Raw genomic sequence first — 26319 nt, 5'->3', positions numbered from 1 at the left:
TGAACCATGAGCTCACATTTAACAACGACGACAGCTTACCGCTGCGCCGTGAGCAAACGGAAGGGGTTTAACAGCATGAAGCCTTTTCTGCGCGTGAAAATGCTCCGTGTGCACGCCAGTCGTGCAAACACAGCCGTGAGTCCCCCCGCGCCTGCCCGCACTGCGCGCGACGCGGACGGAGGCGGCAGTATGTCGCTGCCTACGCTCATGAACTGACTTCGGTACATGCAGCGCCGTTGCTATAGATTGTCACCACTCGCCAGAATGGAGCTCTTGGCTAAAACGAAGCTCAACTAGGGGAAGAAAGATTATAATGTGGCGAAATATTGTACTGGGAATTGTACTTTACGCCCCTCGTAAAAGAAGCGCTAAAAGGTCCGCTGTGGTGCTGTGAACCTAAATTTCTTAAAGCGACCCAGCCAGAAACATTTCGACATTTGAGTGCCTTGATACCGCCGCTGTCGGCGCGTCATTCCGCGTATTGGCGCAAGAGTCAGACTCCGCCAACGCAGAGTGCGCCGATTGGAGAGTTGCGCGTCTCGTAACCCAACTTGCCCTCAAAATGGCGGTTTGAAAAGGTCGCCTCAAGTTCTCGTATGGATGGATTTTAAATGCACACTGGATTTTTTGATGATAAGTTTTTTTTAAATAGCGATAGCGAAATAAATTGAGTTTGTTTCACCGCAAGCGACCGCAGAAACACGCCTCTCGCACTTGACTTGCAGTGTTTTTAGCAGCCCTGAAGCAGTGTACCCGTAAGCTGTCCTTGATGACGCACAATGTCGTGGACCAAAAGAAACAGTCACATCGTGGTTTGATGAACAAATTTATATTCGTTCCCTTTGTCCTCTTAGACATTCATAAACACTGCCATCGCTAGCGTGTTCACATATTTAGGTATATTATATTTATTCTTATGTATATATTTATATATTTATATTATATCCGTCATGTCTCTTTATACACATAAACTATCACAATAGTAACAAAAAATGGAGATTGCAGCGAGTAGTTTTTTTAGAAGTTGAACAGTGTAGCAGACTGTAAGACATAACGAGTGGAAAGCTGCCCGTGTGTGCTCAATACACAGGGCAGCCAGACGTTATACGCACGTACCAGTCACGCGCAAGGAAATATCCCGGCACACAGCGTGCAGTCTGGCAGCGTCACTTACGTAGTTGGAGGAAGGACAAAAGAAACCGAGCGCCGACATGGCAGAGTCTGAAGGGCTGCTGTGGGAATAATACAGCGTTCGTTGGCGGGTCGTGAGCACGGTTTTGGACGTGCTCTTTCCCGCATCGTAGCGCCCCCTACCTTCACCCCATTCCGATAGATATGTCACGGCCACTGCATGACCTGATGCGCCTAGGAAAACAAACCAAAACAAGACATTTCGCTTCCTGGACTACATGTACGTATGCACAAGTACAGACATGACCAAACCTCGACAATCCGCTTTGCAACAGTCCACTGCCAGACATCGAGCCTTGCAGTTGATCGCCTCTCTAAAATATGTATTAGAAAATGATCTTCGTTTGAGACACGTTCGCAAGACATTGCGACATTGAAAATGTCGGAGGTTAGAAATTCCCGGTGCTTTTTTTTTAAATGAAATTAAGACATGCCAGGCAATGTGTGCTTTGGCGATGCGTCTGGAGGTTGGTTTTATTTTTGTTTTTTGCACGTGTGCAAGGTACCCTGAATCACTCCTCTTGAGCAGGGGCCGGAAGCCTGCGGCCCGCGGGCCGCATGCGCCCCGCCGGGCAGTTTTATGCGGCCCCAGCGCGTCATCAGAAGCCCACCCCTCCTCCTGTCCCTTCCTATCTGAAGGCCAACAGGCCAGTTTTGACCCCACATGGGGTTAGACGGGACACAAGAACAGAGAATCGATCGCTTCGTGTGGGCATTGTCCCCCACCTTCATTCACACTTAGCCAGATTATCGCGAAATATCATTGTCAACTCGCTGAATTTTTTTCTTTTTGCTTACCAAGCCCCCCCCCCCCCCCCCCCCCCCTCCCCTCCTGCCCGATTTGCCGTACGGCCCTCGGCCGTGTCGGCTTCATGCAACTCGGTCCTCCACCTCAAAAGGTTGCCGACCCCTGCTCTAGAGAGATCAAATAGTTTGGCTTCTGTGGCGCTCACCTCACATTGCCACCGCTTCTCGAAAATGAAATGATTTTTTCTCAAGTTGCACAAAATAAAGTGAATGAGGAGTTCTTGGGGTGTGCTCGTGAGAGGCCTCAAAACCAGCACGTCGGGCTCATAAAGCATGCACATCAACTCGGCACGCATACGTATAGGAACCGTTCATTTGGCATGAGTTCCTTATTATCTTACGCCCAAAGGAAATTTTCTTTGGCAATATCTATATAAAAAAAAGAACGTTAGTGCGCGGACTGTAGTCGAAGGAACTGTTGATGGCCCCGATACCAACCAAGGACTTCACAAGTTTACTCGGGCCGTGAAGCAATAACGTGATACTCTCATTCATGCAAAAAAGAAAAAAAAAAAAAAAACAAGTGCGTCGAATGAGCTACATTTTACAGGCTGCAACCACAATACTGCGCATACCCCGAAGTGTACGTACACGTAGAGAGCGGAAGATAGTTAAAAGCTGCTGGCATGCAGCAACGCATATAGCACGTCAACAACAGGAGTAAGCGTTGCTTTACGATAGATGCGACAGCAGCCACTGAGCGGAAGACCGGGTTGCGTCGGCGACAGCAAGCTCCTTTTTTCAATTCTGCTCAGACACAAATCCCGCAAAGGTCGTCGCTAAAGTCGGCTGGCGCGTCGGTTTCGTTCCGCAGTTCGTCGTGGCTTCGAAGCGGATGAGGCGCCTCCCCTCGACCTGCCGTACGACCTTGCATCGTTAGAATACGGTTACAACGACCACGACAGAACTTTTGACACAACAACCACCAGAGGACAGTTTTGTTAAACACTTCCACGTACGCTTGCCCCACTCGAGGGCCGAACGTTTATGTTGATCACAAGCGAGAACAATCGGCGCGGGCAAGACGCACTTTCTTCATGCTGACATAGAGCAACTGAGTGTGCGGGTGTTGCGTCCCTATTTCTCGCAGCTAGACGTGCTTTTAATTCTGCTTTGCTCGACGTGTGGGCGTGCCTTCGCTGTCGAGGTTCGTGGACGCACCGGCATACGAGGGCAAGGTCCCCTTCTTGTTGACTTCCTCGTTGGCGTTTTTGAGTGTGCAGCTACGACGACGGAAGAGAAGCAACGGCTAGAGACACGAGAGGAGACAAGGTAGCACGAACTAGAATGGAGTACGGCGACGCGCGGAGCACATCCACGCGCAGCACGTGTCCACAGTCACGTGGTCCTCAAGCGACGGGCGCGACTCCTCCGGCCGGGGAGCTTTACTTTGGCACACAGCACCGTTGTCGGTCTGTCCCTGTTGAGCGGCGGTTCACTTGACGGGCTCCATGAGGATCTTCTTGAAGGCCTTCCGGAACTCGGGGTTGAAGATGGTGTAGATGACCGGGTTCACGCAGCTGTTCACGTAGCCCAGCCACGTGGTGAGCAGGAAGACGGTGACCCCCAGGTGGCAGTCGGTGCTCTGCAGCTTCATGCACACCGCGTCCACCACGTTGCACGTGAAGAAGGGCACCCAGCAGATGAGGAACACCCCTGCGACGAGAGCGAGCGGGCATCACCTTGGTATACGTTTTAACAGCAAGGCACTGAATGTGTTTTCTGCGGGAGTCATCCGCCCGCGCAGGCACGGAGGAGAACTAACAGGGCGCTACCCTGCCCAGCACAACTCAGAGTCATGGTAGCTCCGGTCTAGTAACACTAATTGCCAATTTCCTGTCACAACGAGTCCCGTACGTTAGCTTTCGTTCGGCTGATTCACATTTAGTTAACGACGCATCCGGCGCACGGCAAGGCTCTGTTCTTAATCCTTTGTCGTTTTTTTTACTTGCATTAGTGACTTTCCGCAAACTACTATTTACAATTACGCCTTTACCCCGATGGCTGTGTTGTGTATATATAACACCACTGCGGTACTTCAGGATCACCACCGGCTTAATGACTCGTTTACTACTTTTTGCGCTTGGAGGATGAATATTAACTTCAGTATGACTGTCTGTAAGGTTTTGCCACGGACGGCGTTCTTTCATTTCGTTTGTGTGCGCGCGTGCGTGCGCGTGCGTGCGTGTGTGTGTGTGTGTGTGTGTGTGTGTGTGTGTGTGTGTGTGTGTGTGTGTGTGTGTGCGTGTGTGTGCGCGTGCGTGCGCGTGCGTGCGTGTGCGTGTGCGTGCGTGCGTGTGCGTGTGCGTGTGTGTGTGTGTGTGTGTGTGTGTGTGTGTGTGTGTGTGTGTGTGTACAGGCCCCCCCCCCCCCCCCCCCCAAGACGCAAATGAAGGGACGTCGGAGTGTTAACAAGTCGGCAAGACGCGATGCGGCGCGCCGGGAGCAAGCATGTCCGCGTCCAGCCTTGGACAGGGGATGCGGCTCTCTTTGAGCAAAGTGGTCAGTGACCACACGCAGATATGTCCGCCCAATTGTTTGCTGCTTCTGGGTTTTCTTTTATTTTTGCCCCTTCCCTCGCCCAGGATATTCATCTTCGGTCGGGTGAGAGGAAGAAGGTCTTTTGCTGTGCATCTAGCGCTTCGTCGCGGCAAGAAGTTACGACGACGCCGGCTTGAGCACGGCAAGCGTGTCGAAAGCCCCACAGTGGGCGCTTTCTAGTTGGCGCGTATATTCTTTGTACATAAAGTGCACGTAGTTGCTACTCGGAGTCTACCTCGTCCCTCATGACGAAAGGAAAACACGGCGGTGCATTCCTAAAGGAACTCAAGAACTGTAATTTACCCTGTCATAATGTTTTTTTTAATACCACAACGCGAACTTCAGTTTTCAACTACACTTTCAATGATTTCAAAGGGTTTTGGAGTATAAATACCTTGGCGTGACTAAACTCTCTTAGTCCAAACATATAATGCCAGTCTGAACCGAATATTTAATGAGACCTCGGCTACCTTCAACGCAGTCTCTGAACCGCACCACCTGAAACTCAATTACTTATGTAGAAATTACTCATTCGTAATCTTTTAAATATATTCTCGGTGTTTCCGCATCCATCTAGGAAAGGCGAAATTCAAAAAATTGATTCCGTGCAAAAGAAGCAACTCATTTCATCTGACGCCACTACGGCCGTGCCTTTTCGCCTACATGCATTTAAATTTAGTTTTTTTTTTAAATCGAAGCTTTCTTTGCCTCACTGATGGCGACCGTCCCGTCCCCAAAACGCACTGCAGGAAGGCCAACTTTACACAAAGGGTTTCGCATAACGATGATAATCAAAAGCGAAGGCACATCAGGCGCCTTGAAAAATGCTCCCCGTGGTCGGACTGGAACCTGGGTCTCCATGAAGCCGACGTCCACCCGAATGCACCATTTCGGCACGGTCGAAGCAGTTTGGATTTGGAGACGGCTTCATGGCAGTGCAAAATTAGAAAGATCATGTTCCCCTCCGCCTGAGGACGACGATGGTTGAACGCGAAGCTTCCGTCCTGCGAAATCAAATGAAGAAAGCTCAAAGCCGAAGCCGCTGCGATAAAAAGTCAGAACTGCGTGTGAGTACGAGTCAAAGTTCAACGAGTCGAAGTCCAGACTCAGACGATAACCGAAGAATCCCTGACGAGAAAGCTTCGCGTTCAACCGTCGTCGCCGTAAGACGGAGGAGTGCAGCGTTTCTTATTGAAGCTGGCAATGAAACAACTTTTTTTTTTTTGAATTATTGAAACAGGGCTCCGTCCCTACTGCCCACACATTCGATTGTATAATGGCGGTTACCGTTTCTCCGCGTACGCTGCAACCCAAAGATAAGTGCTTTTTTTTATTGCAGCGTGTTTTTAATTTTCATTCTAAGTGCGCATTCTATTGAATAAAAGCGGCCGTTTCAATTGTATTTCAATTGTGGCCCTTTCGTCTTTCGTACCATACTACACTGACTCCTGCCATAGCCCTTACTTAAAGCGCCGCAGTATGTATATATATCATGATAAATTGAAATATGAACAACGGAGCGCGTGGCTTTCAGTAGATGCCGCGCATCCTGGCGACGGGCCGCGCATGCGCAATGCGAACAAGTTACGAGAGGTCGTGACCGGCCTTTATATCGAAAGACCATCGTATTTCCATCGTCCGTTGGGCGCTCAGCACGAAATAAAAAATAAAATAAATATACGCGCCGAACCACGGTATTTCTATATCCACGTTGGACACAAACTCTCGTAACATCTTCGCACTGCGCACACGCGGCACGTCGCAAGGATCCGCGGCCTGTACGGAAAGCCACACGCTCCGTTGTTCATATTTCAATTTATCATGATAGTACAAACATATAAAGGAAATGAATAGGTTAACACAGTGTTGGCCCGACTGACCATGGCGCGGCGCAGCTCTACAGCTCCCCTGGGCCATCTCTGCCTGCACCGCGACCACAGTCCCTTGGTTTGCAACTACCGACCGCGCCGCCACTACTACGGACGCCTGTTTCACTGCTGCTGCGGCACCATGCCGTCAGCACACGCTTCGTGTTGCGTCCACGTTCATTAGCGGACGCTGGGAAATGGCCAGGGGCGGAAGCTCTATAGCTATGCGGAACCGTGGACGCTCCACCATATTCAAGGCACCTCTTCTCACTGTAGGGTCACCCACAGTATGCGACAGCGTCATCTTGCTAGTGTGCACGGGTCATAAGGCGGATTAAATATAAAAAGGCAAACAGCAGCAATTTCTTTCAGTTATTTTACTCGTTATAAGTGGCACGTCGCAACACGAAAGAGTGAGGCACTTTGCAACAGCCTCGCTTGTCCTTTCCACAAGAAAGTAGCAGAGCCTACATAATTCGCGAAAATGTCGCACAGTTCCTCTGTAACCCGCTTTTTCTCTCTCTCTCTCTCTCACACACACACGTATATATATATATATATATATATGTATATATATATATATATATATATATATATATATATATATATAGATATATATATATATATATATATATATATATATATATATATATATATATATATATATATATATATATATATATAGGTCAAAACTTTGGTGCAGACACTTGGAAAACACTGAACAAGGGTTTTATTGTTCCCAACAGTTTCGAAAGGAGAACCTTTCTTCTTCAGGGGTTTTTGTTAGGATAAAAAAATTGGGCCCATCTCCCCGCGAGGGGGACTCGAGTAAATGCGTCGCATAGGGGGTGGGTGTATTGCGTTAACGTTTAGTGTTTGGGGAGTTGGTGGTAGTGAATGCGTTGTATCAGCAGCTTTTTGACGTAGTTTGAATGAGTCCAGGACATAAGGCGCGTTCGTAGCCTCCCATTCTGTGTCGGCTTTGTGGCGCAGTGGGTAGAGCACCATGTACATTGCGTTCCGCCCGCAGGGTCGAGAGATCGAAACCAGGCGCCGGATAGTATTAATGAGTCAAGGATATAAGGCGCGTTCGTAGCCTCCCATTCTGTGTCGGCTTTGTGGCGCAGTGGGTAGAGCACCATGTACATTGCGTTCCGCCCGCAGGGTCGAGGGATCGAAACCAGGCGCCGGATAGTATTTTTTTTTTATATAGTGTAGGGGGAGGGGTGCGGACTACGACAACGGACGTCAACGCGGGTGACATCGTGAGTTACTGAAATGCTCTGCATTTAAAATGAGGCGTATTTGCGTTATTCACACAATCTGCGATGGTCTAACGCAGCAGCGCATAAACGAACAGTTTGCAAGCTGACCGATCAACCTTCTCCTCTTCTTTCTCGAACCGAGCACCGTCCAGTGTCTCTCGTCGTTTTCGTCGTTCGCCTGTATTTGGAGCGTCACGTAACAATATATAATCTGCGTGCGGTGTGTGCGTGCGTGCTTGTGTGTATATACCAGTCGCCTCGACCCTATGCCGTGCCGAAGATCGTGTTTGGAGCTTGGTTCGCAGTGGTGTTCGCAAATAAGTCCGAACAGAAACGACTCGGAAGGGCGGGAAGAGAAAGAGACGCGTAACGACGAAGGTCGCGTCGCATATTCGCCAGGCCAAGCACGCACAAAGGCGCCAGAAAACAGTGACGTCACAGATACAACAGACGAAAACACTGCAGTGGACACAGCAACGCTCTGTATTTACGCAGTGGATCTGTGGGAGAATACCAACAGCGCCGAACGAGGCAGGCACCCTGCACATGGGCATAAGGGCCGGGGACGCCCCGCGGGTCCTTAAACGGAGGTTCATTACGCCGCCCATTGTCGCCCATGCCTCGATCGCTAACAAGCGCACCCGAGTCGTCCCAGCGGAGCCGTGGGCAGTGGTTCGGACGTGTGTGCGTCGACCCTTTGCCATTGCTGCTGCGCAGATGTAGAAGCAGGCGTTACTCCTTCGTAGCTTCACCTGCGTTTGCCTTTTGAGGTTCCTGCCGTCGATGTTTAACGTGCGTATCATTTCCTGACATCAAGCCATCAAAATGGCGAAGGCACGCGGCCTCCGTTCTGAGCGTTGTTTAACCGCAAGGCCTGTCTTTCTCTTGGCGGTGAAGCCCTAGCTGCCCCTGCACGGCGGTAATGTCTGAGAGGCAAGCCTTCGCACGCTCATTTATGTAGCAGGGGCGGTGCGGCAGTTTGCTTCGGCCAAACAACTTTAATGCCACCACGGTACCAGTTGACAATGTGCAAAGCGAGATAAACGTACCAAACAAAAACTGCAAAAGCTAGCTTGCAAACTTGTGGAAGCTTTGAACTAAAGAAACAAGTTCATGTCATGCTGCTAAGTACTGGATGCTCGATATACGTAGGCGACTTTCCGAAAAAACATAGAACTAGAAAATACAACAACATTGATTAAATGGACCCTTTTTCCAGTAGCGTGCGCGCTGCCGATCCATCGTTTCGGCAGCTACCTCGCGAAACGTGTTTATTTGAATCGGCTCGTATATTCTTTGGACCACGACGTCAGCCTACGAGAGATTATATTTTCAGCGTAACCTGGAAACTTTACTGGGTTTATTGCTGTGAAAATCAAGTAAAAATAACCACTTACTCATTTAACGACAAATTTGGTAGAGGGGGAGGAGTAATAAACATTTTGATTAAAAGGACGGGAGTGAGCGTTGGTGTGGTGGTCTGCTTCCTACGTCCAAAAAACCTCGAGCCTTTGCTGATTCCAGGGCTCGTTGCACCAGGGCTTTTTGACGCTCCGGTGCCGAGCTGGTCAGCGCAGACTCCCACTGCTCAGGGGAAGGTGAGGGGACGGGGTCAGGGTTGCGTGTGCAGGAGTAGACGAGGTGATAGGTTGAGAGAGGACTGTCGCAGTGCGGGCAGTTGTACGGATATATGGATGGAGATGTGCGTGTGTGTGTGTCTGGTTGTAAAAGGGTTCAGTTTGCCTGCGGTATATATATGCTTCGTAGTTAGATAACGCGTGGTGGTGGTGGGGTGGGGGGGATGCGTTCTTCTCGTGAGGGTGTAATGTGACAAGAGCGAGCTGTAGCTGTTGTCGAGGGGTGCCAGGTGGGCGGGTTCACGGCCCGTGCCTCTCAGGGAAGGTTGTGTTGAGGGTGGGAATGCCCGGGAGTGGAGTTCTCGGGCGACAGTGTGTGCCGCTTCGTTCCCAACAACACCCGAGTGGCCAGGAGTCCAGATAATGGTTACTTCTATGCACTTCTATGTCTTCAGGCAATCGCTGTAGGATGGGGATGGCCTCTAGTGGTGCCAGCCCAGCTTGGTACAATCGGCAGGCTTCCTGACGGTCCGAGATGATGGTAAAATAGGGTTGATTGTGGTGAGTGGTGGTTGCATGGGCTATAGCTAGAGCTTCTGCCGATCTTGTGGATAAGTCATGGTACGTTGCTGCTGTGGCAATTTCTCCTTTGGAATCGAATGTGACCAGGGTATCTTGGGATTCTGAGCGATATCCGTGTATCGGGTATCACAGTCGTCTGCATATTTCTTCGTAAGCTGGCGGACCCTTGCCTCACGCAGGCCTCGATTAAAGGCTGGGTGCATATGTTCGGGAATGGGAGCAGCCTTGAGTTTCTGGCGTATGTGTAGCGGGATTCGTTGAGGTAAGTCGTTGGTGTTTGGGCCTGGTCTTCCGATGTCATGAAGCACCTTCCTCCCTGTAGGAGTAAGTGTTAGGCGATAAAGTTGTGAATTTCGCTGGGCTTCAAGTAGCTCTTGAAGAGTGTTGTGTAGCCCCAACCGCAGTAGTTTTTCATTGGAGGTTTAAGTGGAGAGGCCTAAGGCCTTTTTGTGTGTTTTTCGTATGAGCGCGTCCAGCTTGCTGATCTCTTGAGGTTTGAGGGCAATAAAGGGAGTCACGTATGTTATCCGGCTAAGTAGGAGGGGTTGCACCAATCAGAACGTGCCACTTACGATGAGACCGTGTTTTTGGCCTCGGATTTGGCGTATGAGGTGGGTGAGTTGCGTCACGGTTTTGTGATGTTGCGGTAACAGGGCCGAACCCGAACCATCATTGTGGAAAGGCACGCCAAAAAATTATAAGTGTTCGCACTTTGGGAATGGGCTGCCCGAAAATTGTGACGTCTGGGTCCGGAGTGCGCTGGGGTGGACGTCCTCACGTTCTTGCCCTGAGAATGAAGACTGCTGATTTAGAAGGCTCACATGTTAGTCCCCTGGGTTGAAGGTATGAGATGGTTCCATCCACCGCCTGTTGTAGGGCGTCTTGCTGCTCCCCGCTGGAACCTTTAGCTGTACAGAGTGTTAAGTCATTGCATACAATGCGTGCTTCAGATTTGGTATTGCATTAGGTTGTGCGGGGTGTCAGTAGCGCAATATTAAAAAGCAAAGGAGAAATTACAGAGCCCTGGGGCGTACCTTTGGCGGGCGTATTAAATGTCGGTGACACGAACAGCCCAGTTTTGATGGTGGCTGTACGGTTGCTGAGAAAGGCTCCGACATAGGTGAAAGCTCTGGATCCGCAGGGAGTCTGGTTAAGATTTTCTAGGATAGCTTGATGGGTGACGTTGATTTTTTTTCTTGGACTAGTCGAGAGACAACAAAGGAGAGAAATCATGGGGTGAAATCGGATAACACGCCAGCAACTGAGCATAACTGCCCATCTCACTTGGCTATCACGCAGCACTAGCGAATAATTTCGTGAACGTGGGTAACAAGCAAGCCTCCTGTACGCACCTCGCCCGCGCCTTTTGCCGGTCTTGTTCAGCTCGCGCACGGGGCTTGCTGCGGCGTGCCCTCGACCGGTGGTGTGCACGTGATCGGTAGCTGGCTGTGCACGTGTCCACGTCGTACCCACGCATCTGTAGTATCCAGAAATTCACGACGGCTTCTTCCTGGAGGGAAGCGAGGAGGGGCGTGCTTCTGTTTTGAGTTTTCTTTCTCAGGGGCATTCGTTTTCACCTTGGACCGTGCGAGTAGCGCCTCTTCCGTTTTCGAACCCCTATCAGTCCTCCTCTCTACCTTCACGTGCCTTTTTCTTCCGGCAATCTCTTCATCCACCTCTCTTCTAGCTCGTCGGCTTCTGACTTTCCCAGACGAGGCGCTCATGCGGAAGACACACGTGCAGGAATGAGATACGGTTTCCAGCGCGCCTTTGCCGTTTGTCAAAAACTGAACAGATATGGTTCGCGTGCGCCTCACGGGAAGCAGCGAACACTCCGCATCCCCCATGATCCCCGTACGAAACGCCATCAACTTGGTTCCCGCGCCCGGTGCTGTCACTGGCTACGGCCGACAACTAGCTAATTGCTAACGAAGCAACCACACGTGGAGAGGGCCAAATAGCTAGCCTACTTGACGAACCCCGGGAGCTTCACGCGAAACCCTGGCGTCTGCAGTAGCGGTTTCCAGAGCGCGTAAACGTGTAGGGGAATGCGCCACTCTCCGCTTATCTTGAAGCTTGAGCGTAAAAGAAAACGCACGCGTAAAGGACGAGAGAGAGAGAGAGAGAGAGAGAGAGAGAGAGAGAGAGAGAGAGAGAGAGAGAGAGAGAGAGAGAGAGAGAGAGAGAGAGAGAGCTTTAATGAATACTGAAGAGGTTAGCCCCACAAACGGCGGGGCTTGCTACTTCAGAAGGGGGTGAACATAGTGAGGGGGAAAAAAAGAAGAGGGGAAGAAGTGCGCACCAACAATGAATAAGAGGGAGAAGAAAGTAAAATCAGTTCGGAACGTAGAAAAAAATTACAGCACTAGGAGAAAAAATCTGAGGATCCCATGTTTAAAGAACATCGGTTAGTCCCGTGTCAGACAGAAAAGTTAAGAGAGCCTTTGTCCCTCGCGCCGCGTCAGCGTGATTTTGCCACGGACCAAGAAAGTGACGCAGCTCTAAAGAGTGTCCTCATAGCAGTCGCACTAGAGTTCTTTTAGCTGTTTCGCGTTGAGTTGTATGCTTCGGGCAGTAACACAAGACATGCTGTATGCCGTCTCTCACAGAGCACAATGGCGAGTCCGCCCAGCCTATCTTAAAAAGAAAACTACCCGCGAAGGCAACGTTCAGGCGTAGTCGGTGAAGGACACCCTCAGTTTTCTTTTGCAGACCTCGCGGAAACTGGAAATTGCACTGAGGGTCAATCGCGTGCAGAGGCAAGGGTGTCTTAAGAGGGTCCTGCCAAGCTGATGACTGCAGTTTCAAATCCAAGCGCATTCACGGTCGTACTTCCGTCTTGTCTGGAATACGGTATTCCAATAGACACAGGCAGATTGTGCGCCTCTTTCGCTGCTGCGTCAGAGATGACATTCCCCTGGATGCCGGAATGACCTGGTAGCCATTGAAGCGAGATTCGGTGCCCGTCTCGTAGCCTAGTGTGTGCAATGCGTTTAGCTCACGCACAAGTTGGCCGCAGCGGTGGGATGGCTTCATCAGTGCTTGCAAGGCAGGCCGCAGGTGACGACAGAAGACCCACCTGGAACACTGTTACAAGGAAAAGGAATTAATTTACTTGGTACAGCCGCTGCAGGGGCAGCATACTGAAGAGGCATTAGCTTCTACGGTGAGCTGACACTTGGTACCACCCTGGTGTGAAGGGGACATTGAAACACTACCACCACCGCCATCATTCCGTGTACAAAACAGCCTCCATGCATCTGCACACCTCACCATCGCCACCAGAGTAAAACGAGTCATTCAGCCGAAGCACTTCTAATTAGGACATAAGAGAGAGCGTCGAGGAGATGGTCCATGGATTTGCGACTGTTGCGCGATGCGGCGCTAAAAGTTGTCCTCGCGAAAGAGCATCGAAGACAAGGGCCGCTGATGAGGTGGCGGCGGTAGTGAAAGAGGGCGCGCTGGCGCCACTGGACACTTGCAGCAAGGACGTGACGGCGTTACAGCACCCCAGTCCAATAAGCGGCCCGGGCATCAGTGCGGACGACGTGATCCGGACGTCCGATGAGCTCCAGCGAGCGGCGTGAAGCTATGTCGAGCACGCGCGGGTTTCTGTACGCCGTACGCGCCGCCACATGCTCGGCCCGCCCGGGGTTTCTGTCTATGTGTGGCTACGTTATTACCGGTGCGCGAGCGTAGGGTCGGACGAGGGAGCGTCGCTGCCGGCAAAGTTGTACAGACACAGAGACACACACGCACGCACGCACGCACAAAAACGAGAGCAGGAATAGTTTCGGCGCTGGCATGGTTAGCGCGCTGAACTTGCGAGAATCCCGACTGGGCTGCGAAAGAACACGCGATGTGGGGGCTTAAGTTGCATCGAATGCTCTGAGACGGAGAAGCGGCAGAAAACGAACATTAAAAATCGTTTTAACGGGCATTGCACTCCAGATGCCAGCAATTAAAGATGATGTCAATGAGATTTCAACAATGAAGGCTTCTTGTTAGGCGCTCCTCCGAGCTATGTTTTCAGGCTATCTATTAGCGGACGTCTCTTCCTAGACGGTAGGTACGTTCAGCGCATTGGGCACCTCTCCTGCGGACAATACATAGGGACAGGCATTTAAATTCGAAAGAAGAATTGGAAAATTATTCGCATGAAAACGCGGCCTGCTTCAGATGACAAACTAGTCGGACAACGCGCAGCCCAAAATGTGCGAAGAAGGCGACGGGCGCATTCAGCTGACTTCAACTGACGCGGCATGCGCGAAATCCTCATCGATACAGGGATTCGAATAAACGAGCTTGCTGCTTTCTTTCTCCAAAACTTCCTATACTACGTGTCTGTATAATTATAAAATGGTTACTGTATTTTTTAAATGTTTGTAACGTGCGATGTTCGCCTTAAAAGTTTCGGTATTTCGATCATGTCGAAGCTTCGCGTAGCTAAAAATTGTTTCCGGGTTGTAGAACGAATTTACACTTTATAACTTATACATTAAACTAATTTATGCTGTATTTCTACCGATCCAGGCCTTCCGTCTTTAGGTGATTTGCTCGCCGGTTACGATTTTTAGAACTACAGTTAAACCTGGATGCAACGAACCTCTGTGTAGCGAATTCCTGGGTTTAACGAAGTTTTTCAATTCCCCATCACGGCCGCCATAGAAGCCCGTGTGTTTGCGACCTCTCTGTAACGAAGGCGTAGCGGCGGTAAACCTGGATGTAACGAACTCACTAAGCTGATAAGTCATTGCTTTTTGCACTTTTACTGAAAAATCACCGGAGAAATGCACTAATTTACCGAATACTAACCCTACTTTAAAGAGCCAGCAGCTATGAAAATGCCTAGAATCCACAAAAACAAAATTCGTCATGATGATGATAATGAAAAGAGCGGCTAGAGCCATCTCAGGACTAACGCAGCACTAACTTTAGGTTTTGTTTGTGTAGTGTGACACCAGGTGGCAAGAGTTAACTACACTTCAATAGGGTGCACATTTTATTTTATTCGCCCGTGCCGAAAATAACCGTGCGTTTACACGAGAAGTGCGGTGTTGGTTTGAGAGTCAAGTTTCGAGCTGCTAGGCTTGCTTCTCGGCATGTAGTAGCGCGCCTTCATTGCCATCTGTGGCGTCGGTTCCCCGGTGATGAGTCCTGCTGCCAGAAAATGAAAAGTTTTCTTTTTTCAAGACAAGCTCCTATTTTTAAATGCCGCCGCCGCCCGGCACATAATTCCAGCTGAATAACTTTTTCCATGCACTCAATAACTGTGAGTGAGAAAAAGAGCAACAAGTTTGCGGAAATTCGCCCTTCGAGCATATGTTTAGTTCTTGAAACGCGTTTGAACCAAAAAGTGCGGCAAACGTAATACTTATGTTTGTTAATATGGGGGCAAGTGACCTCGCTTTTATGGAGCGCAGTGTAATGCCTAGGCTCGTGCAAAAGCAGCAGACGCAAATGACGCAGTTCTTCACTGTGAAATAAATCCTTAAAGGGTGATTTCACCTTCGCTGATGTCTACCATTCTGATTTGGTTTCTGCTTCATTCACGCAAGCCTGAACTTGAAACCTGCACGTAACGACAACCTGGATGTAACTAAAAATTGCAAACTTTTGTCAACTTCCTTATATCCAGGCTTAACTGTACCACGTTTCAATTGCTGAGACAAAGCTACTCTCTGGACGGCACGAGCGAGTTCATCCTACATTTCGGTGAAAACGAAAACTCCTGCGTTTCTGAGTCAATTTGCGAATGTTCCCTCTTTTCGCAGCAAAGTTAAGGTTATTCAGCGGAATGGCGTTCGAGTTGCTGGCATAGAGATAATATACTGACTCTATAGGAAAGCGCGCCGCTGAGCCAATGCATTGGAACCATGGAGGAAAAAAAAGCTTTTTCCTCCATGATTGGAACCGTACGACCACTTTCGTTCTTCCATGCGTACGACACACAGTGGCAGACATGATACAACAATTTTAAGGTTGCCAGCGGAGATTTTAGTTACTAAAAACGGCGAAAGCGATGCATATTAATCTGGCAACGTGCTGCTGTGGCGTTTCCGCGTCCGACTAGCGAAGCATGCCGGGAGAAATTGTAACATGGCGGCCCGCTGGCCAGGCGGAGTTTGTGTAGGCGGCGTCGACAGCATTGCGTAGTTAATTTATCCAACGTGTTTTCGGTTTAGCGTGTGACTTATATGTACTGAGACTATTTGAGCAAGATGCGGCAACGCTCACACAACCCTTGCGCGCAAGCTCGAATTTGCCGCACAGAGCGCGCGAGTAGAGAACATTGACTTATTGTGACTGATTAAAAAACGAAAGCGCATTTCGTTACCTATTTCGTTCTACCTTCACGAACGTATGCGCGAAAGTTCGAGGCACGCAGAGCTGTATAAAGTTCCATGAACAGAACAACTGAAAAGCAACGATTATAAAAGCTCCTTTCATTTCTCTTACAACGGGAACGACCGCTGGCTGCCACTCCGTAGCCTGTAGTGAACTTGCGGTAGTCAAGTTCAAATCGGAATCGCTGCTCCGGCGTCAGTTCAGGGGCAATTGATAAGGTGCTTAACGTGAAGAAAAGAATGACGGCCTCGCAAGCGCCCGGAGAGGCAGTTGCTCAGCGCGTGCATCCGAGTTGTTCCAGTTGTACACGTTTTGCAATAAAGCAGACCTGAGCTGGAGACTGCACAACACACTGCGCAAGTCAGGCGCAAGGACCTCGTCACTTCCTAGCACACTTGAAGAAAATCTAAACCAAAACTTAACTACACACTTACTCTTTGTTCGCTAATCAGAGCTAAATTACACTAAAAGCTTTTTATAGAGCTATAGTTTTAATTACTGAGGCAATTATGTGTAACCATTTTGCTTCAGTTCATTGTTTTAGTTAAATAATTACGGAACAACTTTTGAGAGGGCTGAATAAAATTGCTCAGGAAACCATGGGAATTGTATCATGTCAGCTCCCACGATTCGTACGGTCTCGGAGCTCGCTTTACCCCCCTGGTTGCTGGTATAGACGGGCCGTTGGTCAGAAAACAGAAGGAACTTGACAGCTTGCCCATTGTCAACTGGGTGCCCCGCAGTGCGGCCAGTGGGGTCGGAACTTCAATAAGAACGACGAGAAAGGCTCAAAGACAATAGGAGGAGGAGGAGGAGGAGGAGGAGGAGGAGGAGGAGGAGGAGAAAAGCGCCTCACCAAGCACTATGGCGAGCGTCTTGGTGGCCTTGCGTTCCCTCTTGGCCGAGGCCTTCTCCCGCTTTTTGCGGCTCGACTTGTGTTTGCGGCCGAGGTTGAAGCGGGACTTCTTGTTGCGCGTCGCCGCGTCGCCGTCCTCGCGGCCCCCGCCGATCGGAGGGCCGCCCACCACGGACACCGTCAGTAGGGGAACCACGGAGCCGTTCTTCTTGGAGGACTCCTGCGACCACGGGAGGGAGACAGCAGCAGCGTCACTACTCCGAGGGTAACGTGCGACCGCGCACCTGTGCTCCAAAAAAGCCATCTTGGCTCGCTTGAACAGAAAATAGCCCGAAACGGGCAGTAAACGTACGCAAACAGGATGATGACTACCGTCAGTTAGAAATACATGCTTGTGCTAACATTTGGTCCATTTTTTCACATATTTCACATATTCACCAGCGCCAAGCATGAATGAAGCGGGGTGCCAAATATAACGCAACACAGACATCGATAAAAAAAAATGCGCCCGCAGAATTAAGTGATGCCGGAATGAGAGTCCTGCATGTCATAAAAAACATCCGAAATCACGACGCGCATTCTTTAAAAAATGAAACATCATAAAAAAAACGCACAAGAGATTACGACGCAGAATGAGAACAAACAGGACGACGTACACCGTTTCGCCCAGCTTTCAATCGCGCGAGTATGAAACACACTTCAACATCAAAACGCCGCGCAAACCCGTGTACAGCAGATGCGGTGCACAAAAGAGAAAACTAGTGAAACAGTAAAGTCGAACAGACGCCCGACAACGAACCGCTCCTCATGCGCATGCGGCATGTTCCAGGAAGCGCTCGATACGCGCTGAAAAGAAATAACAAATTACGAGTAGGAGAATAACGACGTAGCATCATCACAAAGAAAAAAAAGAAGCCGACAGCACTTCCATAAAAAAGATCTTAATCAGTTACGCACACAATGCTAGCAGGAAGGTTGTTCCATTCATTAGGTGAGTTTAGAAGAAAGGAATACAACATTTAATCGTGTTACTGTCCAGTTCTCCGAGTTTTGTTGATAGTTGAGGAAAAAAGAGCAGTTTAGGGAGCTGAGCTGGAACAATTACGTTGTGATGAATGGCACTAACCTTTGTGAGCAGAAAATTACGAAATAATTTTCTGTGCAGTGAAAATCAAGACAACGACAGTCGGTTTTTGATATGGCCGCTTAGCAGTAGCAGTAATAAAGCGGCCTGGATTTTTTTTACTATTGTTTTAGAGCTGGGATTAAGGCAGTGTTGCTAGGGACGGAGAGGAGGAAGCCTGCTGTAGTTTTGATAAAGTTTGTGATTCGGAAAAACGCTAGTTTTGTTGAAAGAGGAGGTTTGCTCAAGTGCCGTTTGAAGCATCCTTACGCCCTGTTAGCTTTACTGACAACCGAGTAAATATTTCCGCGCACAACGCCTTCTGTTTTGTTTACTTGTGTGTTTTGTTGCCAGCGTCTGGTCGCGCCCGGCTGCCTCATCGGTTTTCGAAGCGAAGCACGTGTTTTCCTTCTTCCTTTGTATGCCGCGCAAACTGTCTTATTTGATAGGTAGAGTGCTTCGCCCTTTCGGCACTAGTTCAGAACGTTCTTTGATCACCAGAGTTCTAGATCTAATTCGATCGTTCCAGAAAGAATAACGATCGAGGTGAGTGCTCGCTGGGCAAACGCCGTGGCATTCATTGCGCCGACGATCGTCTGCGCACGTCACTCCGTTGACTCTTTCTTAGACGCTTGTGTATTGTTGAAGTTCTTTGGGGAGCCCAAGTTCATTTCAATAAACCTTCCTTACTGGAAGACCCCTGCACCGTCCTTTGATACGTGAGGATAACAGCTACCAGGTTGAATCGGAAGCAATGGACCTCTCCCGGGGTACGTCACGCGGCGGCCGTGACGTCACGGCGAACGCACGTGCTGGGTGTGGCCGGGAGGGTGGTTGGCAAAACATTCGGACCCGCGCGCGGCGCGTATGCAGTGAGGCTGCATTAGACGCGCGCAAAAGTGGAGTTTGTGTTTATTGGTTCGGTTTTCTGATGCCGGTGGGTTGCTGTGCTCTCGGCTAAGCAAATCGTGCGAGCAAAATCAGCGGCATCAGGCTTTGCCGCGACACCAAACAGGTAAATTCGGCAGGTATTGTGGATGCGCGCAATGCGCCGAAGAGGCTAGCAGCCCAAGCAGCGACATCGTCCGCTCTTACTCATAGCAACGTTTCTCATTCTCGAACTTCTGCTGTTCTTCAAAGCGCAGTCATATCGTCTACATTGGCAGTCTGCGCTGATTACTGCCATGAAATGGTGCTGTTTATTAACCATCTTGGGGTCAGATGGAAACTTCCTTGCTGGGAAATATTGTCTTGTTTTGATGAGATAGAGTACTGTATTAAAAATACAATGAATGCCTGACCTGCTTAGCTACGCGAAATAAATGTTTCGAAGAAGTATCCGCGATAGCCGCCTGCCGCCAGATCGACCACGACAAGTTTGGTCGTATGGGGAGATCTGTTCAAGACGAACGAAATTCGTTGCTTGTAAATGCAATAAAGTTTTACCTTGATCAAAGATATTATGCCTTGAAGACGCGGCAAAACTGATACGCTTGCCGTGTTCACATGCATGTAGCATCATGCCTTCGGCGTGAGATAGGCCGCTCACGCGTCTCGAAAAAACTCGATATCTGTTGGCCTCTAAGCGAATGGACTCAGTGAATGTATTCTTTTGTTGCGGCCTCCCGACGCCGGCGAATTCAGCGGGCGTACAAGGACACTAACTTTAACTATCATGAAATAATAAGTACCGATAATTATTTCAGTGCCACTGTCGCAAGCTATACGCACTAACAATATGTGGCTGCTATGTTACTCTCACAATGGCGATGAACCGTTTCGCGATTTTACTGGGGAAAAATGTAACAAAGCAATCGGTCACCTACGTAGAGCACATCATCGCGATAATTTTATTTGAATAATTTTTGGTTTTTGCTCTTTATATTTTTGTTTCGTTGCTGCTAATTTTATTTTTAAATATTTTCATGCTTTACCTTTCCTTTCCCCCCTCGACATGAAATCTTTCATAAGCCACTGTATCCGGGCGACGCAGAGATACCAAGAACAGGGAGCGTATACGCTGCATGAGGCACCGCGCTCGAGCTTAAGCGGACCTCGAAAACAACAATGAATGAGCTTTCCTTGGTATGTGTCCTAACATAAAGCATCTTAACAAAACATTCTTGGAACGCGTCGCAAACGCACCAATCTTCAGAATGACTCGTTAATGCTGTTCTGTCACGCACTGATTATCCGAAAGCGTCACTCGTCATATACGAAAGTGTTGCGGAGGTTGTTGGTGCAGAAAGCTACATGGAGGTGCGACATCCGCAGCTAGGATAGCTAGACCCGCACCTGTAATGTAGGTGGCCAGCGATGGCCCGAACCATCGGCACATCATTCCTTTCGGGCACCGCGCGGCCAGGCCGGGCCGGCGGCGCAGGCGCGTTCTGCCAACCGAAGCCGCATTTCACGGCCGCCAGCAGGCGCCACCCGTGGCGCACGTGCGCTTCGTGACGTCACGGTGTTTACATACAGGGAGAGGTCCATTAGTAGGCTTAGGTGCCGCTATGGACAGACTCCAAATAATGATATGTAAGTTTACGCCTCAGGGCACTTGTTTTGTCGCAAGACGAGCACTATCAAATCGAATAAAATCAACTTTATTTTTTCGTATGCGTGGGTACAGAGACACAACAGGCACAACGAGTTCTACACTTGCTAGAATTCCTGACATAAATGCAAAAAATACGGACGAGTAATACGAAGGCCCCTCTTATGGCGAAGATGAAGTGGTCTTGTTGGTTCCGACTCAATAGCGTTTCAGCGTTTCTTTCTGCCTATTGACGTTCAATGCCAACCTTCCCACAGCTTTTCGCCTACTGCTCCATAACGGCTTCTGGCTGACAAGAAATACCCCAACACGGCCCTGCGTGCCATTTTGTGACGTCAGTTTTTATTTATTGATTGATCTTGGGGTTTAACGCGCCGACGTAACGCAGGCGATGAGGCGCGCCGTAGTGGAGGGCTCCGGATTAATTTTGACCACCTGGCGTGCGCCGAAATCTCGAACACACGGACGTTTTTTTCATTTCGGCTCCATTTTTATTTCGAACCGGCGTCCTTGGGCTGGGCAGGTTGTAAACACAACCTGCCCAGGTTGTAAGGTGCCAGGTTGTAAACACAACCTGAATTCGGCAGGAGGTTGCGCTGGGAACACACGATGGAGGCCGACTGGGTGAGGAGTATTCTTCCTAGTGGGAAGTGGTGTCTCAGAAGATATGAACGATGCTCATCGGTACAGTTGCATCATAAGCAACATGGGCTCCCTACGGGAGGCGCGGGGTTGCAGGAAGTCCCAACAGATGCCGAGGGCTAACCTTTTCACTTTTTACCGGTACATTTTCTCTTTTACATTTATGATATATGACACCGGCTCCTGCAGGAGACGCGTAGTTGCCGAAGGTGTCAACAGATGGCGAGCGCTATGCGAACGCGGGAAAACTCAAGTGAATTTTACGTCGAAAGGCATGCAGATTGAAAAATCTCGCTAGGTTTTTTGTCCGCATGTTAGGACAAAATCCTGAAATTGGTTTTTGGGCAATGAAATGGGCAGCATTTTCCAGAAAAAACGAATGAGAGATATGAACTGGCTGTGTAGTTATTTACGAATGTGTAAAAACAGTGTTTTCCCGAAATCCTGCTTGCCTCTATTGGGAGGGTGTTATTGAAAAATGGTGTAGAACAGTGTTTAGATACCTGAGTAAGTTGCCTATCTCAACAAAAACCAGTTCCATATCTCAAATGGCGGGCGGTAAAAAAATTAATATCTGAAAATCTATTTTACCGCTTTTCACTCTCCCCATGGTGGCATTTTTCAAATTATCAGAAATAGTGACTTCGAACACCGTAATCACAATATGCCCTTGAAATCTGTACACAAACCATTTTTCAGTGTTGGCGTCGCCTTGCTGCTTGCTACCTTTCTCGGTACAAATTGTCATAAACTATTTTAAATTTTCGTTAGAACTATTGTAATTTCGACGTCACAGCTAACGCCGCAAAAGTTTTCGTGTCGCTCGTAACCTAGTTCGTTGCCTTTACCTCAACATTTGTGTGCTTGCTGTGAAGCACCCTTTAAAGGTAAGACTCGTGATGCGGGCATGGGCATGACCGTCGTGCATTAATATTACTGAACATCGCAAGAGCGGAGGACAATGGATAACACGAGAAACAGACTCCTGGGCACATGAGTCGAACGCTGTCGGACTCCACTCCGTATCACCTGACGCCCATCAATGTATGCAAGAGGAAATGCACAACCAGAGGTGTATGACAATCCAAGGAACGATTTTAACTGAAAAAAAAAAAAAAGATGGAAAATTGTTGAGTATTTGTGTTGCCCGCAGGAAATGTTCACAATTCGCAAGAGTATTCGCTCAGCCATTTGATCTAAATTATCTCTGCGCAAAGGTTCCATTGAGACCTCCTCCCTCACCACGAAAGTCGCGAATGCTCTATATGGAGCCTGAACTTTACGAAGTACTTGAATACTTGAAGACACAAATAAGCTTCGCGTTGAGGAAGACATTGCATACCTGCGCACGTGCAAACATAGAAAGTTTCCACTTCATCCATTCGTGCAAGTACAGCTTAACTCGCATGAGTGCTGACGACCAATGCTACCAGGTGTTCCTATCATTGCAAAGGCACGCCTGGGTACTGAAGCAGGGCACTATCCCAACTAACCCCAGCGAACCTGACGGGTTCGGCTCCTAGTTCATCAAACCAAATCTCTTTTTTGTTCTGTTTTCACAGCCGTTTCAGGCACGCTTCACGTTGTGAGAGTTTCTACCATCTCTTCTTTGTCATACGGTGAAGAAAAGAGGCATTACTCCGTAACCCCGGACACAACCCTACTGGTTTACACGGCGAGTCGTATTCTAGTAGAGGCCGCATGCAGGGCGGAAATGTTCAAGCTGCGCCCTTACCCTGGTCACGCCGACACGCGACAAACGTGTGTGCTTCCACGCACCAAAGCGTGATCGCCCGGCAGGGCTTTGCGGTAAGACGCGGGAAACGATGCCCGTTTGAAAGCAGGTGCAAAGCGGGGCGGTGTGTAGCCAGGCGGCAATTAACTAGGTCGTCAACCACAGCCGTGACCCGCGTACTGGTGGGCGGTTATTTCTGACTCCCGGTCTGCACGACGGTACCCGGGACTCCTACAGACTACGCCGCTCACACAACGTGACCCGGCCGAATTCCGTGTTTAATGCAGCTCGAGTTGTTCTCTGGGAGGATATTCGTTGCGGCGATATCACTTCCGTCAGAACAACGAAATCGCTTCGCCAGATAGCAAGTTTTGATTCTGCAGGCTTTTATTGACTGTAGTGCGTCTTTCTTTCTGCTGAGGTATGGAGTCGAACCCGTTCACTCCCCCTCTATTTCCCTTCCCCGCACTGGGTTGTACGCAGATAAGCTCCCTGCGAGCTCAAACAATATCCCCAGTGCACTTTCATTCCTTTTTTCTTTCCCGCAAACTACAACCAACCAACCAACCAAACGTAATGCAACCGATAACCGAAACGGAGGAAGGTGATGCGTTCCCCACGAGTACTTCCTAGATCGTGATGCGGCTTACGCAGTAGTTTTAGTTCATTCCTTTTCTGATAACCGCAACCGTATCTTAGAAAAGAAGGGCCGATGGCGCGCTGACACCTTGTTCCATTCGCTGCGTTTGCGTACTCCGCAATTGCACTGTTTTCAGCTTGATCGTGCCTCCTCTTCCCGCATTTACGTATCGTCCGTTTTCCGCTATTCGTTTACGAAGAAAGCAAAATCGCGCAATTACACTACGAAAGCGGAAGAGGGAGAAAAAATGACGTAGATGAACATTTGTCAGTGTCCTTTGTGGCAATCTTTCAGCGCTGTTTAATTTTTTTTTTCTTCTCAGGTAACGAATCAATGTAAATTTGCAACACGATTAGAATGCATTCACATTACGGCTTCCACGCAATTCAACAAACAAAGGGAAACTCCTTCCTTAATATGTGACGTCCAACAATCTTCACGGCCCTCACTTTGAACGCGACGATGCACGCCCGTTCGGGCAAAATGTTTTTCCGGGATTTTGTTTCTCAGACAACGGCGCACATCACGCGTTCCTCTTGAACGAACGGTGCATCCACTTTATTTGCTACAAGGATCGCTAAAGTAACGGTTTTACTGCCGCGGAGGAAAAAAAAAAAACGTTCAACAAGCCAGCGTATCACTCAACACGATAAAAAAACCTGGATGGCCCTTGACATTTAGAGAAGAGCCACCACGCATCCATAACTCGATGCGGCCTGCACTAATTAGTTTTCTGCTTTTGCAACCAAGCCTGGGCCCAGCATTAGCGCCTTTTAGAACCACTAACAATAACAACAATGATGAACCGAGAGAAAGCCCATTATGTCCATGAGTGCCCGATGTACTTTCAGATCGCCACTTGCTTTTACTGCTATTAAATGCAGCCCGTAGCGTTTAAAGTAAAACTTTAAATTTTATATTTAGAAATGCTGTATTTTATATGCTTTTTATTTGCTTTTTATGCTTTTTATTTTACATTTAGAAATGCTAGCACTGGGTAAGAAGTTTTGTACATCAGCGGAAGCGTAAAAGGGTGCGGGTGCACCCGGTGGTTATAATAACAAATTTGACGTCATCGCGTCCTTCCTGAACATGGGAAAGAAATTATAACCTGGGCTTAATTGAAAACAAACCTCCAAAGATAAACTGGGGCATGAATCCGACCGTAGTGGTGCGCCCTGTATCTTTACCGTATCTTTACCGTTAGCCTATATCTCGTACGCACCAAAATTACGCGTATTTCGCGACCGTTAAGGATACTGCCGGCATGGTTAGGGGTCGAAACCACGACCATGTCAGTAGCGGCAGGCAGATCCACTGCGTCAGCATTGGAAATTGTGTCACCGTGGCGAGCGGGCCATCGTACTTTTGAGCAGCGAAGCTGTTTAGCGAATCGTATTTTTTTTGTGCCGGCAGTTAAAAATACCAAGAAATACCCGAGCGCGCGCACGCGAGTGCGGGACTCGCAACGACCGCCCGGCAGTTATTAAACCCATAAAATGCGTGCCTCGCGACTACCGCCCAGCGTTTCCTGCGCATGTTTGCAAGCCAAGCATACCCACTAATGGAGATTGTCCAAGATTGAGGCGACCACCCGGCAGCTAAAAAAACCAAAAAAATGCCGAGCATTCGTAAGTGCGTGCCTCGCGGTGAACACCCAGCGTCTTTTGCGCACGTTTAGGGAGATTGGCCAAGATTGCCCCCCCCCCCCAAAAAAAAAAAAAAAAAAACAAAACAAAACAAAACAACAACAACAACCACAAACGTTCGCCCCAATCGTAGGAACACTTGCTCGGAACTAGAAAGACACGTCATAGCGTACGCCCCTCCAAGTTTATGTCCAATTCTTATCGCTTCCAAAAAAGAAAAATGAAGGAATCTCACACGTTTAGCAACAATGATGGAGTAAAGGTCGTTACGGCAGCCAAGAAAAAGCAAATCGGCTGAAGTCGTTGACCTAAACATTCATGATGGTCGTGAAGGTTGCGTACAGCTTCGCTACCTTCAAGTCTTACGCGTTGGTGTGAGCTTCCTACATTTTCTTAATACATTTGTGAGAAACGCGCCCAGTGCAATTCCGTCCGATGTTCGTCTCGATTCTTCGCGTAACTGCGGTTCCGTGCCCTTGGTATGTGTCGAGCCTAACCCCGTCCCGTCCTACGCCTGATGAAATTTTATTGGGTGTCGCACATACTCTTATATAATACGACGTGCATGTAAGAAAGCGTTTAGCCAAACCCGAAAAACTACCAGCAGGCAGCTTGGCTGAGACGCTTGGGGAACCAGGTATCCGCCTTGCGCGGTGACTCAGCGGGTAATCCGTTGAGTTGCTGAGCACGAGGTCCCGAGTTAAACTACCTGCCGTTATAGATTCCACCACACAGGCACGTACGTAGTTCTCCGCCTGTGTAACGCTATATTACATGCATAAAAGATACATAAAGCAGTGTCCGAAGGGAGATGCAAACGTGCACCATAAGTCTGATAAGTCAGTCACTTTGCACGATGTACAGAAACATGATTGTAGTTTGAAAAGTAAGGCACGTCTGAGTTGTTCACGAACCAAGTTTCAGTAAAGGCTAGAAAGACA

At 49.0% G+C, this 26319-nt stretch overlaps 1 protein-coding gene across 2 annotated transcripts in view; it reads right to left on the bottom strand.

The window, feature by feature from the left end:
• Nucleotides 1-2008: 2008 nt before the first annotated feature.
• The window catches only part of LOC144178228 (dopamine D2-like receptor), a 773504-nt gene continuing 749193 nt past the window's right edge, over nt 2009-26319 (bottom strand). For both annotated transcript variants that reach the window (XM_077705925.1, XM_077705924.1), the window contains 2 exons: nt 17036-17255; nt 2009-3654 (listed from right to left, as the gene is read on the bottom strand). In XM_077705925.1, the coding sequence (XP_077562051.1) occupies nt 3434-3654; nt 17036-17255 (441 nt within the window). In that variant the 3' untranslated portion in view covers nt 2009-3433. The remainder of the gene's footprint in view (nt 3655-17035; nt 17256-26319) is intronic.

The sequence above is a fragment of the Haemaphysalis longicornis genome, unplaced genomic scaffold, assembly GCF_048455015.1.
Source record: "Haemaphysalis longicornis isolate Haplotype H1 unplaced genomic scaffold, Haemaphysalis longicornis Haplotype H1 scaffold_4, whole genome shotgun sequence".
Classification (NCBI taxonomy): domain Eukaryota; kingdom Metazoa; phylum Arthropoda; class Arachnida; order Ixodida; family Ixodidae; genus Haemaphysalis; species Haemaphysalis longicornis.
This window is presented reverse-complemented; position numbering and strand designations above follow the sequence as displayed.